Here is an 18244-nt window from a genome sequence, read left to right as displayed (position 1 = left end):
GTTGTTGCGTTAAAAAAAAAAAAAAAAAAAAAAAGAAGATGCTAATGGTTATGAGCAGAGGCTCTGGAGCCAAATTGCCTAGACTCAAATCCTGGCACCCTGTTTTTCCTGCTGTAGGACTTGGGCAAATTAACCTTTGTGCTTTGGTTACCCCATCTGTAAAATGGGAATAACAGCACGTACTTAATAGGTTGTTGTGAGGATTAAATAAAAGTTTAACATGTATGTATTTCTTAGAAAAGTGCCTGGCACAGAGCTACACTCTGCCAGAGTTATCTACTATTAATGGATAGTAAGGCATTCTGTCCTTTGGATGCACCATAATTTACTTAGCCAATCCTCTGTTATTGCATATTTGGTGGCCTTAAGGGTTTTTTTTTTTTTTTTGGTGTTATCCAAAGGAGGGTACATTCTCAATAAATCTACTGGAAATAAATGTGCACATTCTGCCCATAACCTATGAGTTACAGTGGACAGGTAGACACCATCTGGTGGCAAAGTCAGATAAGAAATATAGAGTTTAATTGGATGGCTATCCACCCTAACATTGAGCAGGGAGATCCATTATTCAAAGAAGAGGGTCATGCTTACTGGAGGACAATTAATACACTCTGTCATAGTCGCCGTGTGCCAAATTCACCTAGGGTTTTTAACATCCATCTTCCCCCTAAATGGTACTTTCATGTAAGTTGTAATAACAACATAATCACAAGATTTACCTTTATGTGGTCATACTTTAACAGATGACTATGTTTTGAAAAAGATATATATTTTTGTCATTCCTTAATTTTCAAATTAGTCAACTGATCTTAGATATATTTTGTTTTGCAACTACACTTAGATTTAGATTTTTAAAAATTCAATTCACTATTGAACTACCTCTGCCTTTGATGTGGGAATTCAACTTTTTTCACAATGACTTTTACTATTGTTTTCTTTCCATTTTTACTTGTTTAGGTTACTGTAACTTGCATTTTTTTCACTTTTATTTTTTGCTTTTTTATACATTGGCCAGTTTTCATTTTATTATTTTTTAAAATTTAGGCAAAATTTTATTAGGCCAAAATGACTCTATTAAATGCAGCTGTACCAATGGCTTAAATTATTCATACTTTTACAAAAGGTCCACATTTCATTTTCTATGAACAAATTTTCAATCATTTTCTCTGTAATATTTGGCATCACATCTGAAATAACTTCTAGTTAAACAATATTTCCACAAGAACATTTTATTCATATTCTTTAAAATTATACATTTCCCTCAACAACTTCAAACACTTGTTGAAAGCATTCACGTTTAAAGCATTCCACATTTTCATTCCTGTATTAGTTCCCTAGCTCCTATTAGTTAAAACCTTTAGTGAAGACTTTGCTATTTGTGTTGACATTTAGGTTTCTCTGATTGTCAGTGTTCACTGAGTTTGGTCTGTTGGTACAGGCTTCTGTATGTATGCAGTGTTGATGGGAGTTTTCTTCTTGTGTGTTTTTCGTTGATGTTTGGTGAGAGCTGACCTCTGGCTGAAGGTTTTTTTACATTCACTACATTCATAGGGTTTTTCTCCTGTGTGGATTCTCTGATGTTTTGTGAGGGCTGACTTTTCATAGAAGGTTTTCCCACACTCAGGACATTTGTAGGGTTTTTCTCCTGTATGAGTCCTCTGGTGCACCACAAGGTTAGATTTCACACAGAAAGATCTCCAGCATTCGTTACATTTATAGGGTTTCTCTCCTGTGTGGGTCCTTTGATGTTGAGTAAGGTTTGATTTCACACAGAAGGTTTTCCCACATTCATTGCATTTATATGGTTTCTCACCTGTGTGAGTTCTCTGATGTACTGTGAGGGCTGATTTCTGGCAGAAGGACTTCCCACATTCATTACATTCATATGGCTTTTCTCCTGTGTGAGTTCTCTGATGTTCTGTGAGGTTGGACTTCACAAAGAAGGACTTCTCACATTCATTGCACTGATAGCGCTTCTTCCCTTTGTGCATGCTCTGGTGCTGCATAAGGTCTGTTTTCCTACAGAAGCATTCTCCGCATTTATGACAGTCATAGGCTCTCTCTTCTTTGTGAGTATTCTGATTTCCAATGAAGTGTGACTTCTTACTTGAGGCCTTCCCACTTCCCTCACCCTCATTATGACTTTTCCCTGAGTTTGTCCACTGTTGCTGAGTACATTTTGACTTCCTGAGAAAGGTTTTCTCACCTGTATTCCTTTTAGAGTTTTTCTCTCTTGTGTTAATTTTCTGACTCAAGGCCCCTTCCCTATCACCATCCTTGCTAGGTTCTGTTGCGGGAGTTCTCCGATGTTGAGTGAGATATGACTTTTCATGAAAGGATTTCCCCACTTGTTTACAGTCATAGATCTTTTCTCTTGCGTGGGTTCTCTCAGTTTCAATGTGGTACAACTTCATTAAGGATTTATCATTTTTTCTACACTTACCAGATTTTTCTCCTGGGAAAATTCTCTGATGTTGGGTAAGGTTTGATCTCTTGCTCAAGGATTTCCCAAATATATTATTTTCATAGTGTTTCTCCCCTATGTTAACATTTTGATGAACTTGTTTTGACTTCCCAAGTGAGGGTTTCCCACTTTTACTGGACTCCTGGGGCTTCCTTTCCCCAAGCGTTCTTGGACAAGAAGTAAGCTTTAACTTTCTGATGAAGGCTCGTCTACATTCATTGCCTTCAGAGGGTTTCTCTCTTGTGAGAGCTCTCTCATGTGTAGCAAAGACTATCTTCCTGTGAAAGGCCTTCCCACAATTATTATATTCAAGAAGCTGTCCCAAAGACAATTTTTTTTGATATTGAATGAAGTCATTAGGATGATGAGATTTATCTTTTTGATCATTTTCACACGCTTTACTCCTTATATGAGTGTTTCCATGTTTACAGTCAAGAGATTCACATCCGTTGAAATCATCAGCCATTTTCCTTATATGGTTTCTATTATTAATAATTAATTCTGAAACACTTTTTAAGCTTGCTCCAAATGAGTCACATTTATGGGATCCTTTTCTTGAGGGGATGGGGTCTGTGGCCAAATCAACCATTTCTTTTAAGGTCTTACTTCTTCTGTCCTTAGTTACTGTTTTATTTTTGATGAATAAAGCTTTTACCAAATATTTGTCTTCATTTTCTTCACTTTTTTTCATGTTACTGGCTCTCTGGGCTTCTAGAAAAATAAAATTTTACCACATATTATAAAAGGAAAGGGTGTACACAAGTCTCCATGCTGCATTGATTGTGGATTTTCAGGCACAGTCACCTGGGATTAAAGGAGTCCTAAGCAAGTATTTCTTTTTAGTCTTTTGTTTGAGGAACATGAAAACAAAGGGGGGAAAAAAAACCAAACTATTGTACAAATAGGGAGAGAAAGCCAAAAATGAACATAAGTAGCTTTGTTTTGTTACAAACATGACTTCAAAGTAGGGAGGGAGCTTGAAATATAGCACAAGAATGATGACTAGGAAAAAAGAATGTCAGGAAAATAATTGGTCCAAGGACAGAGGATATTAAAAGAATGAGGAAAAACGAGGAGGAAAACAAAGAGGGCTGAAAGGTGCTTAAGGGGAGTATCAGTGAGGACTAGATCTGGAGGCAGATCAGAGACTAACTAAATCCTTATCTCTCCAGACCTTTATCAGTAGGATCGATCCTTTCTCTCTTCTAAATGCTTCCGATCTTTCTCTTTTCCATTCTGCATACCAACCCCAAGTTAAAGTTGTAAAATCACTTATTAACTTGGGTCTATAAAGTTCAGTTCTATCATTCAGACTCCATGTCCCCATACAGCTCCGGTAAGGGAAGAGAGTGTCCAATGAGAACATTAAATCTAAAAGCTACATGTGTAATAGGATTAAATTCACTTCATATTTTGACTCTCGGTGCTATCATTTGATACTAGCAGAGATCATCAATAGTAATCTGTCCCAATGGCAATCTTAATTTTCATTCTTTATCTCCTAGTTTTCTCTACCAAATGGTGGTGCCCTGTCTCCATACTGACTTTCAAAAATTGATTTTATTTTTTATTTTTTAAAAGCAGCTCTAGGTTAATGGTAAAATGAAGCGGAAAGTACAGGGTCCCTATGTACCCCCGTATATGCACCTCCCCAACTATCAACATGTTCCACAAGAGTAGCATGTACATTTTCTTACAATCAAACTCATATTAGCACATTATCATCACCCACAGTTTAGAGCTCACATTTGGGTTCAGTCTTAAGTTGTACATTCTGTGGGTTTAGACAAATGCACAATGACTTGTGTCCACCATTACAGCAGCACGCTGAACAGTGTCCTGGTCCTAAAAATACTCATCGCTCTGCTTATGTACCCTTCTCTCCCTCCGCCCTCGCCCTGCCCCAGCTCTTAGTAATCACTGATCTCTTTTTTTTTGTTGTTTTTGTTTTTGTTTTTACTGATCTTTTTATTATAGTTTTTCCTGTTATACAGTTGAAATTATATGGTAATATAGCCTTTTCAGACTAGCCCTTTCACTTAGCAATACACATTTCAGGTTTTTCCATGTGATTTTATGGCTTGATAGCTTGCGCCTTTCTAGTGCTGCACATTTCCACTTTCTGAATGTACCATGTTTATTTATTTATCCATTCATCTACTTAAGGACATCTTGGTTGTTTACAAGTTTTGGCACTTATGAATCAAGTTATCAATCAATCTATCTATCTATCTGTGTGCAGGCTTTGTATGGGCATAATTTTTCAACTCCTAACTTTAATGCTGTTTTTATATTATGTTTTATTATTTTCTTGCTTCTCTCTTTCTTGTGGTAATTCAAGCACTAGGCCACTCGATGTGGCCTGAGGACCTTTATTAACCTTTATTTGTTGTAAATAATTTTGAGTATAGGTGGTTCTTTTCACAGTGCTGGGGGTCAAACTCAAGCCCTTGCAAGTGCTAGGCAAGCAGTCTATCACTAAGCCACATTTCTAACCCTATGGATAATTACTGTTATCTTCTGTTATATTTTATGTAATAACATCAACTGTATGTTTTAAAATATATGATAAAACAAATAAAAGTCAATGCATATTCTAGTAAAGAGAATGCGACATCAGATATTCATGCTGAGATTTTATACTAGATTCTTATACCTAAAATCACAACATACATTGGAATAATCACCCCAAAAATCTATGATATTGTCAAGTCTTATCAGACGTGGGTATCAATTAATTCCATAAATTGTTTCTTTCTATCAAAACCTACCCTTCATGTGTTTCACTTACTTAGTTCATATGCCCTCAGCCCTTCTCAGAACCACTGTTCTGCGGTTTAAATAAAATATTCTCATCACTTAAAGTTCCATTTGTAGCAAAATTTATAAGTAAAATACTGTCTGTATTATATATTCAAACACTATTTTACAGTGCACCGATTTGCATGTTTTTCTCTACTTCTTTTATAAGCAAGTCTGATTTTCATAGTTTTGGCAGCTTTTCTATCTTGGATCTTTTTTATTTTGAAATTTTCTCCAACCTCCAATGAAAATGCAGTGGGCATTTTGTTTTCATTCATCTTGTGGCTTCTGGACAATGGGTAGGAAAAGAAAGAGTAATGTGACTATACATTTCTGTATCTGCACTAGAATCCACTCCTGTGACCCTGTATGGCTGGTCCATCTTCGTCTTCCTTGCTAGACCCCTGTGTCTTTCTGGCCTCCAAATTCAGCACTTAAGGTGCCATCCTTGAGCTATTCTTTTACCTTCTATTTCACTCGGGGAAATTGAAATTCTTCATCACACCTACACATTTTCTCTCCCCACAAACTCTGACATTATCTGCTTCTTCCTCCTCAACTTCCTTTGGTCCCACTGACTTCTTTGCTGCTGTCTCATTACCAAGCACACACAGGTCTCCGAGGCTTGGCACCTGCTGTTCCTGTGGTCCGCGAATCTCTCCAATAGCCCGTGGATCACTCCATTTCTTCATTCAAAACACTGTCCTGATGTTCCTGCTCCTTAAGAAAGCCATCCCAACCTTCCTTCCTAAGTACTTATCCCCTGCATTTTATCTGATTTTAATTTTTCACAGTGCTGACTACCTGACCTATTATTTATTTGCTAATTGGACCTCTGATAGGAGTAGAAATTTTGCTTCTGTATCCCCCATTCTTCGGATATGACTGATACGTAGCGGGAACTTAGCAAATATTCATAGAATAAATGCCTGTTTATGAAGCTTTTGGCACAGGAGGAAAGATGGGCGGTGGCCACTGTTGAACACAGAGAAAAACAGAAACAAAGGTATAGGGTGGAGAAGGTAGTCACTGAATTCTATAAAATCAAGCGACTCTCTCTAAAAGTCAAACAGAAAGCAAAGAACATTTGTACACGACAGTGACATCGGGAGGTGTGATATCTAAGGTATATGATCATCTCTTCACTCACTTCTGAAAGTATACAGGCTCTGAAAGAGATTCACTCACTTCTGAAAGTAGAGATTTATAAAACATATTTCAAAGATATTAAATTCTGAACTGGTCAGCTGGGACCTATTTCTCTCAGCTTCTATTTGACCTTAACTCACCCCAGTGGCTGTAACTTTGCATTTCCCTCTTTAGTATCCATGGTTCTTCTCCTTGTTCCAACCTGCATATCAGCTCAGGTTTCGTGACACACAGGCCTGTTATGAAAAGGACAGGAGACGTGGCAAAAGCATTTAGGGTTTGGATCTTTTGAAGGACAAAAAGGGAGAAGAATATAATGACAGCGTTACAACTATGTTCCATCAAAGCCAGTGGCCAAGTCCCTTGCCTGGACATGAGGACTTCTGGTCAACCTGGTTAATGCTTGGGCCAGGGGCTAAGTCCTCTGCCTAGGGGAATGGGCATGGGCGAAAGAGTACTTCATCAGGGAAGTAAGAATACAATATGCTATCAAGTGCACTAAAGGAGTCTTAACCAAAAATATCAAGCATAAAACGTATCACTCTCTGTAATAATCTACCTTCCAAGATTGGAAATGCACACAACCAGAACTGAGTGGGTAGCTGGGCTTACCCAGTGCTTCTAGGTGCCCATAGTTCTCCAGCATCATGTCCCTGTACAGGCGCCTCTGGCTGGGGTCCAGCAGCTGCCACTCCTTCTGGGTGAAGGCCACAGACACATCCTCAAATGACACCGACCCCTGCAAAAGTCCAATCCTGCTCAATCAAAAGTGCTCCAGACAAAGGTCATGGGAAATACACATAGAAACTAAATCCCACCATGTACTCTGTTAAGAGTTTACCAGTGTTACAAAGGCTAACACTACCTTCCTTCAAGTTATCCTTTGTGAGAGAAACAGAAATCAATGGAAATAATAGACCTCTATGTTTATTTATAAATTCATTGATTGGTTAATAAAAATTTGAGCTTCTTGTGGATTTGTTCTGGCTACAGAGAACACTAAAGCAAATAAGATATTGGTCCTATTTTTAGGAATTTTATAGCCTGATGAGTATACTTTCTATTTACTCATATATGTGCAACCGTGAATTAAGGGAGCGATGAAAAAATGTGTGCTCAAGACAGAGTGAAGCCACAAAGGTGGAGTGTATTTGTTTTTTCTTTCTTTCTTTCTTTCTTTTTTCTTTCTTTCTTTCATAGTACTGGGGATCAAACTCAGGACCTTGTGCTTGCAAGGCAAGCACAGTACCACTGAGCTATATCCCTAGCCCCCTGTATTAGCTTTCATGTCACTGAGACACAATAACGGACACCCACAACCTAAAGAAGCAGAGGTTTAATTGGCTCACGGTTCAGGGGTTTAATCCATGGTCAGCTGGCTTCAAGGAAGAAACAGAGTGGAAGGGTGTGGTGAAGGAAACCTGCACAACACATGGCAGCCAGGAAGCAGAGAGAGAAGGTAGGAGCTGGGACATGAATACACCCTTCCAGGTCACATCCCCAGTGACCCACCTCCTACCAGACCCCGCCTTCTGATGGTACCTTCGGCCGTGAACTCATGATTACACTAATGCACAGCTGACTACAGCGCTCCCACAGTTCAACTGCCTTCCAAAAGCCCTGCCTCCAAACACATGAGACTTTTGGAGGGCATTTTAAATCTAAACCATAGGAAGAAGGAAAGCAAATATTCCCCTTCTTTCAGGTCATATTTGATCGAGTTAAACATTTGATTGCACACGAACAGTGAGTTTGATATGGCCATGGGGCAACAGCATAAACAAAAAGCGTGGGCAACATTAAAGTAATGCCTTACATTAAAGCAGTTCCTAGGGGTGTGGTGTGAGAGAAGAGGGAGTTTGGGGATTGGATGAGATAAGGAGCCATGAAGGATTCAGTGCTCAAAGAGTGACATTTGGACTTTTCCCTACAGACCAGGGACCTCTATAGAACTTGTTCATCCATTAGTAAATCTTCCCTAGCATCTCTCATTACGTCTATACATTCTATATGCAGACAACTTGGAAGCCATTCGCCCAAATCACAGTTTAACAACTTTCTTAAATTTTTAAAAAATAAAAATACATGTAACAGCATTCTAACACCAAGCACCCATTGACTGCCCTATGAACTACCCTGGGGAAGCACATTCCTTCTTGGAAGAGCCCTTTTATAGACAATGGGGATAAAGGGATAGATAACACGACTAGACTTATATTTTGCAAGTCATGTTCTAGAAGCAGATTGCAGAATGTTTTAAATAATTGATTCTATTTTTTTTTCTTTTTTTGGTACTGGGGCTCAAACTGGGGTCCTTGTGCTTGCAAGGCAGGTGACAGAACCACTGATCTAAACCCTCAGCCCTAGAATTGATTCTTAACCAGAGGTTATTTTGACTCACCAAGGGTATTTGGCACTGTTGGAAACATTTTTAGTTATCACGACTGAGGGAGGCAGAGCTGCTACTGGCATCTAGTGAGCAGAGGCTAGAGATGCTGCTAAATAAACTGCACTGTACAGGTTACCTCCACAACAAAGAATTACCTGGACCCAAATGTCAAGGGCCAAGTCGAGGAAGCTGTTTTAAGAAGAAGTCAGAGAGGATAATAATAGACTGGTGGGAGGGGTGACCACTTGCCCATGTAGTAGCAGAGGGAACTGAGAAGCTGGAGCAAGAAGTAACTCTACATGGAATTATCCAGCAGTTGATTACACAGTGAAGGAAGATGAAGCATTACTCTCAGGCTGTCTACAAAACAGCAGGCTTGATACTAGTGCCACATTCTGTACTGAGATGGACAAAACATGTAAAATAATTCATGGAGGAGGGACGGGGGGAGAGAGAGAGACAGACAGACAGACAGACTGACTGACTCTTGGGCATATTATACTTAAGGTATCTGTGAAATGAGTGGAAGATGTCCAGGTAACAGCTGGATATAAGTTCTTAGATCTCAGAAAAGGCCTAGGATCAAGAGGATAAAGATACATACATTTTTGGAATCAGGTATAGCTCAGCGGTAGCTGAAGCCACAAGAGAGGGAACTTGGTCATAAAGAGCATGGCTATTGAAGCTACCAGGCCTAGGGGCCAACAGAGGAAGAGGAGCAGGCCCTGGAGGCACAGAAGGAAGCAAAACTGGGAGCTGGCAGCTGTGTCTGCAGCATCAAGCACAGTCCCAGCCCACAGTGGTGCTCAATGAGCAGCTAGCTGGTGTGTGAGAGATGCAGGACTCACAAGCAACAAGTTAAAAGTAAGGGACACTCCAGGTCAACACAATGAGTTGGGCACTTTATATACAGCTATTTCCTCTGCCTCCAGAATGACTCTTACTTTCACAAATAAGAAGAGTCTGAGTAAGGAAAAGCATACAGATATTACATTTTTTGTTACTGATTTAGAGAAACAAAACAACCACCAGAGAAATCCTGGAAACAAAATGGGCACAGAGCACAGGACAAAACCACAGAGAAACGGCAATAAAAAACCAAGGCACGCAGAAAGAGGACTAAGGAGAGTCTCCAGTAGGATTTCTAGGTGGTGAGGACAAAGGGGAAGGTGAGCAAGCGATAAACGCAGAAATAACTAAAAACATCTCTGAGCACGTGAGTCTTCATCTTATTAGGACACATTCCATTACCAAGCAGGACACTGAAAAAAAAGAATAAGCAGACACCGTGTGGTGAGAGATCGGACACTCAAAGAAGGAGGAGGAGAAAGTGGAGGAGGAAGAGCACGAGGAAGAGGAGGACGGAGAAGAGGAAAATCGGGTTATCTACAAAGGCATGAAGACCAAACTGCCATGCCACCTCTTGGTCTATCCAAATGCTGGGAGATGCTGCACATTGTTTTTTCTCATAGTATTCTGAGGAGAAAGATTTCGACCCGATCACTCATTCACAAGACAGAGCAGGATGAAGGTGGTTTCAGAAACGCAGACTCAGGGGGCAGGTGAGGCACCGCCAATCTGTGCAGGGCTCCACAGGCCCATCTAAATTTAGCAGGATCCCAGGGAGGAAAAAACACGGCAAATGACGATCATGGTGAACAGACCGTGAGGACTGCTGTTTACAGGGTGTGCAGGTAAAGTGTTTGCATTTTCAAACAAAACCTACATGTTAGGCACCAAGCCTGAGAATTCCTAAAACTCCAGAAGGAGAGCCTGCTGCAGTGACTGACGGGGAAGCTGAAGCAGGCAATTCACCTCCAAACTCCTGGAATGAGGTCAGGTAATCAGCTACTGAAAACAAAGGACATCTGCTCCTCCAGATGAGTTGGGACTGCCAGCCTTCATGGTCAACAGAGGCACTGCAAACCTCTTTTCCACCTAAGCAAGGCTTGCCACAGTTACTAATAAAAATACAAGCAAGCTACTTTCACTTGAATTTCAGAGAGACAGCAAATAAGTTATTGTCAGGCCTGACTCAAGTGAGTCCTTCACAAACAAACAGGAAAAAGCAAACAGGCTGCTTTCAGCAAACACAGCAGCTTCCTAGTAAATAGAGAATGGACTCAAGTGTAGTACACAACCCCCCCTGGCGCTGAGAGGCCCAGTGACTGTGTACACACCTCAGCAGACCGTCCTTGGGCATCCAAGTCATGAACATACCCCTTCCATACCTATATAAGCCTAATCCCTTTCCCAGTTAGTTGCTGATATCTCTCTCCTGGTGTTAGCCCACCCACTCACCGTTGAAATCTCTCCCAATATCAGCCCATCCACACATGGATGTGATAAACTCAGGTTTCCCAGCTAGCTGCTAAAATCTCCTGATTTATAGTCCCTGTTCACTGGAATAAACTTCTTTTTTTCTGACAACAAAGAGCCTGTTTTTTTTTTTTTTGACAAGTGGATTCTTTATAACAGTTATCAAATAAGTATGTCCCATGCCTTCTGTACCCTATGTCTTATCTGGCAAGCCTGTTCCTAAGTGAACTTCCCTTCCAAGCTCTTGGGCAGGTTGGAACATGAACAGATGAAAATGTATTCTCAAAAATGGGTGGAAAACCTGTGGTGAACTTTACCTTGATGAGCTCTCCATCTGGCCAAACCTCTCATGATGTATCCTTCTTATTTCAGCCCCAAGCTTTTGAGAATTACTTAAATCTTTGCAGCCCTTAGAAAAAAAGGGTGTAATAAAAGTACCTACCCATTAATGCTATCAGAAAAATATGAGCTAATCCAGGTAGGAATTTAACAGTGGCTAGAACGTAATAATGCAACTCTCAATTATAGATAATATTATAGCTGACCAATGATTATAATTTTATTACTATCTTCCAATTTGGGATGGCAAACAGCACTAGAAAATGTACATTCACATTTCAATGATTATTGTTCAAGTAGCTAGAAGATGTGATGGTTAACAAAGGTTAATAATATTGTTTGTGACTTATTACATAAAATAATACATATTACATACAAAGAAAAAAGTCAAAAATATTAAATGGTTTTCACAAAACCTAAGATGTAGGAAGAACGCATCTTGTTTAGGTGATACTTTGGATGAAAAATATACTGGATATTGATAGAAAAGTATGTTATGCATATGTTAGTGCCTCTGGGGAAAGGAATAATAGAGTAAAAATAAAATGCAGACTTCATTCACTGGATGAAGAAAAAGGTAAGTTAAGTAAACTGCAGGGGAAAGGTCAGGAAATTAACAAATGATGAAAAACAACCGACAAGGAAGGTTGGTCAACAAAAATGCAAAGTTAGTCTTACAATTTGCTGCATACCTGGGGTAAGAGGTAAACAACTCACCTGGGATATGTTCATTCTCTTCTGCCTCTGAAAAAGCATAGAGAGCTGTGAAGGCAGAGGAGAGGGAAGAAGTGAAGGAACAATGAGAAATACAGGCTACCTGGAAGGTCCTCATAGTAGTGCTTACAGGAAATCCACATATCCACTGACATACAGACACAGGGTGGGAGAGTGTCACTGGGACCCTTTGGAGGGAGCAGGTAAGGATGTGTTAGGGAACTCTTATAACCTTCACGTAGCCATGCAGGGCTCAGGGAGGCAAGCATTTCACCGGGGAAAGTGAATATTGCTTTCTCACAACTTAAAACCTTCCTTGATTTGATGGCCGACAAATACTGTGTAAACAACACCAAGTTCAACTGAGCGAGATGTGGCTAAACAAAGCAAACATTACAACAAATTCCTTCAGTTATTGAACGTGCCATAGCCTGCATTTTTTAAAAACATCTGGGATTTACTTTAAAATAACCCTGTAAAGGAAGGTAGAAAGAAATTATAGGGGTGAAGCGCGTGAGTGTTGGGGGATAAGTGGGTGACTGTTCATTTGTTGAGGCCATGACAAGGATTTGTCACAATGTTTTCAAGGAGTTATTCCAGTATTTTCCTTATGTGTTTGAATGTTTCCATAACAGAAGATGTAAAAACCGATATAACAACAAAAACCTTATCAAGACCTGCTCATTTACTTTTTCACATATATTTTTAACTCTTGGTGTTAAAGAATATAAAGAAACCACTGACAACAGAGATAGGTGTGCTTTACATGGAGTCTTTCTTTTCGTTTCTTTTTTTTTTTTTTTTACCGGGGATTGAACTCAGGTGCTTGTGCTTGCAAACCAGGCCACCGAACCGCTGAGCTAAATCCCCAGCCCTTTCTTTTATTATTTTTTTAAAGGGTTGTGTCCTCCTGGTTTTAGGTTTTCCAAAGGACTTTCGTTGTTGAAAGAGTTACCTGAGACACGGTGGACAATGACTGAGAGTCATGGGGCCTCAGTGATCTTAAATTTGGCCCGGAAGGGATAATGCAAACCCAGATTGTAATATTAGATACCCACAACTCTATTATTAACATACTGGATATTGATAAAAAAAAACATTATGCATATGTTAGTGCATCTGGGGAAATGAATAATAGAGTTGGTGCGAGGTATGTAGCAGGCCTTGTAGTAAGTACACAGATCACTTCATTTAACCCTTATAATAAAGCAAAGGTTCTCCTGTTACTCTCATTTCACAGATGAGGAGGACATAGAGGGGAAGAACGGGAATGCCGTGGCTGGGCTTGGGACATGGGCAGTCTGGCTCCAGAAACCATGGCCTGAAGGGCTTTGCTGATGACTCTCTGAGGCACGGCATTTTCAATTTTCAAGAGAGGCGCGATTATGTAAGCCCCCAAAACAGGATTGGGTAGCAGAAGTCCAGTGTATGTGAGGGCATGTTTGGAGAGCTCTGAGAGACCTGAAGGTGTGGGAGGAGCTTCCGGGAGAAGGAGACAGCATCTTGTCCATCCATCTGGTCACTCTGCACTATCCCTTCCTGGGACTTTCTCTTCCCACACAGCCAGCCTCTTGCTCACACCCTCTGCCCAGCTCACCTCCTTTCTTTGGAAATTGGCTCAACCTTTGCTGACTGCCAGTGCTGGGCACCCTCTGCTGTGGTGATGCTATTCAGTGCAGGAGGATCGGAAAGTGCTTCAGGGCACACAAATAGAGTCTGGGCTGGTTTCTTAATCCCAGGCCCTGAGGCTGAGGTTCAAGGTGGGGTAGGGATTTCCCCACGTGGGATTCTTGCTTCTGGGTCCCCTCATTCTTTCCTTATAAAAGCCATGTGATCCAAGGAAATTTGAACTTGGCAGGAGGAAATAAATTCAAATAACTGTAAGCCTCAGCTGGTCCCCACCTCTCTGGCAATTTACCGTCCTCTATTAATGGCGTCCTCTATTAATGGCGGTTCTCACAGTGAGGTCTCCAGACCAGCAACAAGATCACCCAGGAACTAGGTAGGAAAGGTACATTTCCGGGCCCTCTCCAGACCTACTGATCAGGAACTGGGTGGGGCTCCTGCCATCTTTGGGATTCCATAAACTCTCCAGGTGATTCTGATGCACGCTAGTCTAAAAACAGGCAGAAATCCAGCTTGGGCACCTGTAGCTGCTGAAGGCAGAGAGATTAGCTTCACTTCTGCAGTAACCTCAGGGTAGAAAACCCAGGACTGTCAAGGGAAAACTAAGTCTTCACACACTTCAGGTACTTCCCTGTGGCACTTCAGGATGTGCCCCTGCTGAGCACTGAAGGCAGTGAGTTGCTGGTGAAACTCAGCAGAAGATCTGCAAGTCAGATGGTTGGAGGTTTGCAACCCAACTCCTGGTGCTAGCATCTTCCCCAGTGTCTGGGTTTTCTCTCTGTTAAATGGGCTTGGTAAAACCGAATTTCAAGGAGTCATTAGAGCCAAATGAGGGCCGATACATAAAGAACAGAATGGCAAGGAAAGAAGGTAACCTTCCTAAGTGCGGAGAAAATGCCAGAAACTCTGTGGAGGGCTTTACAGGTGCCCTCCCACGAAGAGCTCAGAATAAGCCCGAGGCAGGTTTTAGCAACAACTTCATTTTACAAGGGGGAAAATTTAGAGGCTTAGAGGCTTGTTTTGCTCAAGAGGATTCAGTGGCAAAGCTGGAATGTGAAATCAGCCTTTTATACTACAGGCACCCTCGCCCTCCAGTCTACAGGCATACAACACACGTCCTAAGAATTCATTCTCAGCATAACCCCACCCCCTCATCTCCGCCCGGTGGATTCCTTTCTCTGGGGAACCGCTGCTGGGCTCATGCAAATTCGAGGAGCTTCTGTAAACAACTCTTTTGACATTTGAATGCCTTTTCCCAATGCACTTTACACCGACCTAGAAACCCCCCATCCTTACAGAACGGAGGCTGCCGATCCGCAGCGAACCTCCCTCTCTCTCTAGACCGGCAAACGGAGAGCAGACTGGGGAACGAGTGTTTCAGGGTCTCAATCCCGTGGGACACACTCAAGTTTTTGCTTCTACCAGCGGTAAACACAAACCTGCCCCAAACCGGAAAAAGCAAACCGCCCCCCTCCCCAACAGGTTCTCACCTGTAGTGCACACCACGCCCTTCCTTCAGAGCCGGGTCACTGAGCGACGCAAAGAAGCGAAGGCGACGGGATTGTCTGCCATTGAGAGGCTGGAGAGAGGAGCCGCGGTCGAACAATGAAGAGGAGCTGCACATGCGCGGAAGGAGCTTTGAGGCAACAGTTCCCAGGCCCTTTCCCGGGATAATCCATCAAACTCCAGCCTCGGTTTTCTACGAGTCTCTGTGTCCCCTGCCTCAGGGAATGTCTGAAGAGTTCTTATTTGGCAAAATGGGTGATTTATGTTCCAAAATCAGTTCTACTTTTGTTTGTAGCCCTGGTTTCTTAGAGCCCACCCCTTAGGGATTTGAACTCGGTTCTACCTACAGCCAGGTGCACAACATTAAGAAAGAGAGAAAGGAAAGATATATGTCAGCTGCTCCAATGAAATAAAGCTGGGAGTGGTGGTATAGCGAGAAGCGGAGGCAGGAGGATTGCAAGTTCGAGCCAGCCTGGGCAATTTAGCAAGCCCTGTCTCAGAAATTTTAAAAATGGGATGAAGATGTAGCTCAGTGCGAAGGCTCTGGGTTCAATCCTCAGTAACAGGGGGGAAAGAAAAGCTAAACAAGATAGTAAAAGATTAATACCGATGAACTGCAACTCTTCTCTCCCAAATGCAAACAACTACTCTACACAAAGCTAGATTTCCCAAGTAATATGATAAAAGTATAGATAAATCAGAAATTACACATAAATGACAAAGGAAGGAGTTCATGATCTCCCCTCCTTGATGTCCCGCTGTCAATGTTAGAGGATACTTTTACTGAAAGGGGGCCCTAAAAGCTAAATGTGTTATTTTGGTCTTTCCATTAAACGTGTTATTAATAGTTTTATCTGTTTTACCTTGACACATTTACAGCAAAATTGCAGGAATGATTCATTCTGACTGAACATCTATAAACTGTTTACTTGCATTCACCAGTTGTGACTACTTTGCCATGTGTGCTGTCATTCCTCTTCCTCTTCCTCCTTTGAGAACAAGTTGCACATATGAACTGACCCTCCTAAAACTTTAGCATATATCTCCTAAGAATATGGGCATAATTTTGTCTTAATTTGAGATGGGATCTCATTGTACTGCCAGCGCTGGTCTTGAACTCCTGGGACTACAGGCATGTGGCACCATTCCCTGCTCAGTTTTTTTTAAATAGCCACCACACAATGATCAAATCCAAGAAATTGAACACTAACATATTATTATTATAAAATACTGGATGTATTAGTTAGGGTTCTCTAGAGGGGCAAAATCAACAGAAAACATATGTGTAATCATGTGAGAGAATTTGTTAGACAAGCATACAAGCTCAGAGGTGGCAGGATCCACAATGGCCTCTGATGCTGGAGAGTCAGAGAATCCAGTAGGTGCTCAGCCCAACAAGAGGGAAGCCACAGAACAAGAGGGATCAAGGATGCATTCCTCTCCAAGGTCAAGGGCCTGGAAGCTCATTGAAGAATTACTGGCACAAGTCTGTATTTGAAGGCTGAAGAAAGCGGAGACCAATGTCCAAAAGCAGTGGCAGCAAAGAATATCCCTGCTCAAGAAGGCTAGAGTTCTTCAAAACTGATGAACTTTCTTCTCCTTTCCCTTTTTAATTCCACCCAGGGTACAAGCCTATTGGTTGGTACCACCCACAGCCAAGGTCTTCCGCCTCAGTTTGCTGGCTCATGTGTCAATCATCAACAGATACACTAGAGATCCAGTAATCTGCTCAGGGTTTCTTACTCTAGTTAAATCGACATAGCACAATTAGTGGTTGCAGTGGACTATGCTCAAATTTCACCCACTCTCCCAATAATATCCTTTATAACAAATCTTTTCCTGATCCAGAATTCAATTCAGGACCATTTACTACATCCAGTTGATCCTTTAATCTATTTCCTCTACCTTTTTCTGTATTTGATGACATTGATAATTTCAAAGAAGGCCTCTGTTGTTTTGAAGAATGTTCCTTCATTTGAGTTTATCTGATTGTTTTCTCATACTGAGATTCAGGTTACACATTTCTTGGCAGGGTGCTGCATAAGAGATGCTGTATTCTCAGTGAATAATATATGGTCAGTTTCACATGTGTGATGTCATTTATTCCACTTTTGGATAATATTGACTTTGATGATATGCAGTTAATATAATTTTACATCAGTAGTTTCACTTCTGTCAATGATAATAAGATAACTTATCAATAACAAGGTCCACTCAGAGTAGCATTCAGTATCTACGACTAAGTTGACAAGAATTGGGCATAACTCTCACCACACAAACTATTACACTCTACTGTGTGACATCATAGCTGTAACATAGGGAGACACTGTTTTCTAGATGGAAAGAGTCTTTTTATTTTTGGGGGGATACTGGGGATTGAACTTGGGTCCTTGTACTACTTGTAAAGGCAGGTGCCACTGAGCTAAATCCCCAGCCCTGAGAATCATTATTTTTAAATGAAACTTCCAACCAAAATCACAGTAAGTTGAATGATGTGTGTCTTCTCCTTTGTTTTTGTTTTACTTAACAGAATACATCTAAGTTTCATCTGGAAGGACAAAAACCCCTAAGAGAATGGTCAGGACATTTTAATTGAAGAATTAATGGTATTTTCTATCAGACATAAAGCTTGCCTCTGCTTCTTAGAAAAACAGTGCATACCCAAGAGTTCATAAGAATCTAGAGTATGGGGCCAGGGATTTAGCTCAGTGGCACCGCGCCTGCCTTGCAAGTGCAACGCTGTGAATTTGATCCCCGATACCAAAAGAAAAGAAAAAGAAAGAAAAACAATTAAGAATATGATAAGGTGAAATTTCCAAGCAAGAGATGGTCAGAGCAGGAGAAAAAGGTAGTCAAAAAAGCATGTTACTAACCTAGACAGGGTGGGAGGCAGGATAGGAAGATTACATTTCCCAGAATGCACACCATAATACAAA

The 18244-nt window shown here is 41.1% G+C and overlaps 1 protein-coding gene across 1 annotated transcript; it reads right to left on the bottom strand.

Annotated features, from left to right (window-relative positions):
* Positions 1 to 1273: 1273 nt before the first annotated feature.
* Positions 1274 to 15410, bottom strand: Znf334 (zinc finger protein 334). The gene is made up of 5 exons (XM_033767181.1): positions 15293 to 15410; positions 12180 to 12224; positions 7028 to 7154; positions 6556 to 6651; positions 1274 to 3175 (listed from the first exon to the last, which is right to left on the bottom strand). The coding sequence occupies exons 2-5, from the start codon at positions 12216 to 12218 to the stop codon at positions 1413 to 1415; spliced, it is 2025 nt and encodes a 674-aa protein (XP_033623072.1). The 5' UTR covers positions 12219 to 12224; positions 15293 to 15410; the 3' UTR covers positions 1274 to 1412.
* Between the last annotated feature and the right edge of the window lie 2834 nt (positions 15411 to 18244).

This window comes from Fukomys damarensis, unplaced genomic scaffold (assembly GCF_012274545.1).
Source record: "Fukomys damarensis isolate Sample0158 unplaced genomic scaffold, DMR_v1.0_HiC HiC_scaffold_22, whole genome shotgun sequence".
Classification (NCBI taxonomy): domain Eukaryota; kingdom Metazoa; phylum Chordata; class Mammalia; order Rodentia; family Bathyergidae; genus Fukomys; species Fukomys damarensis.
Note: the sequence above shows the minus strand (reverse complement) of the source record. Positions and strands in the feature narration are given on the sequence as shown.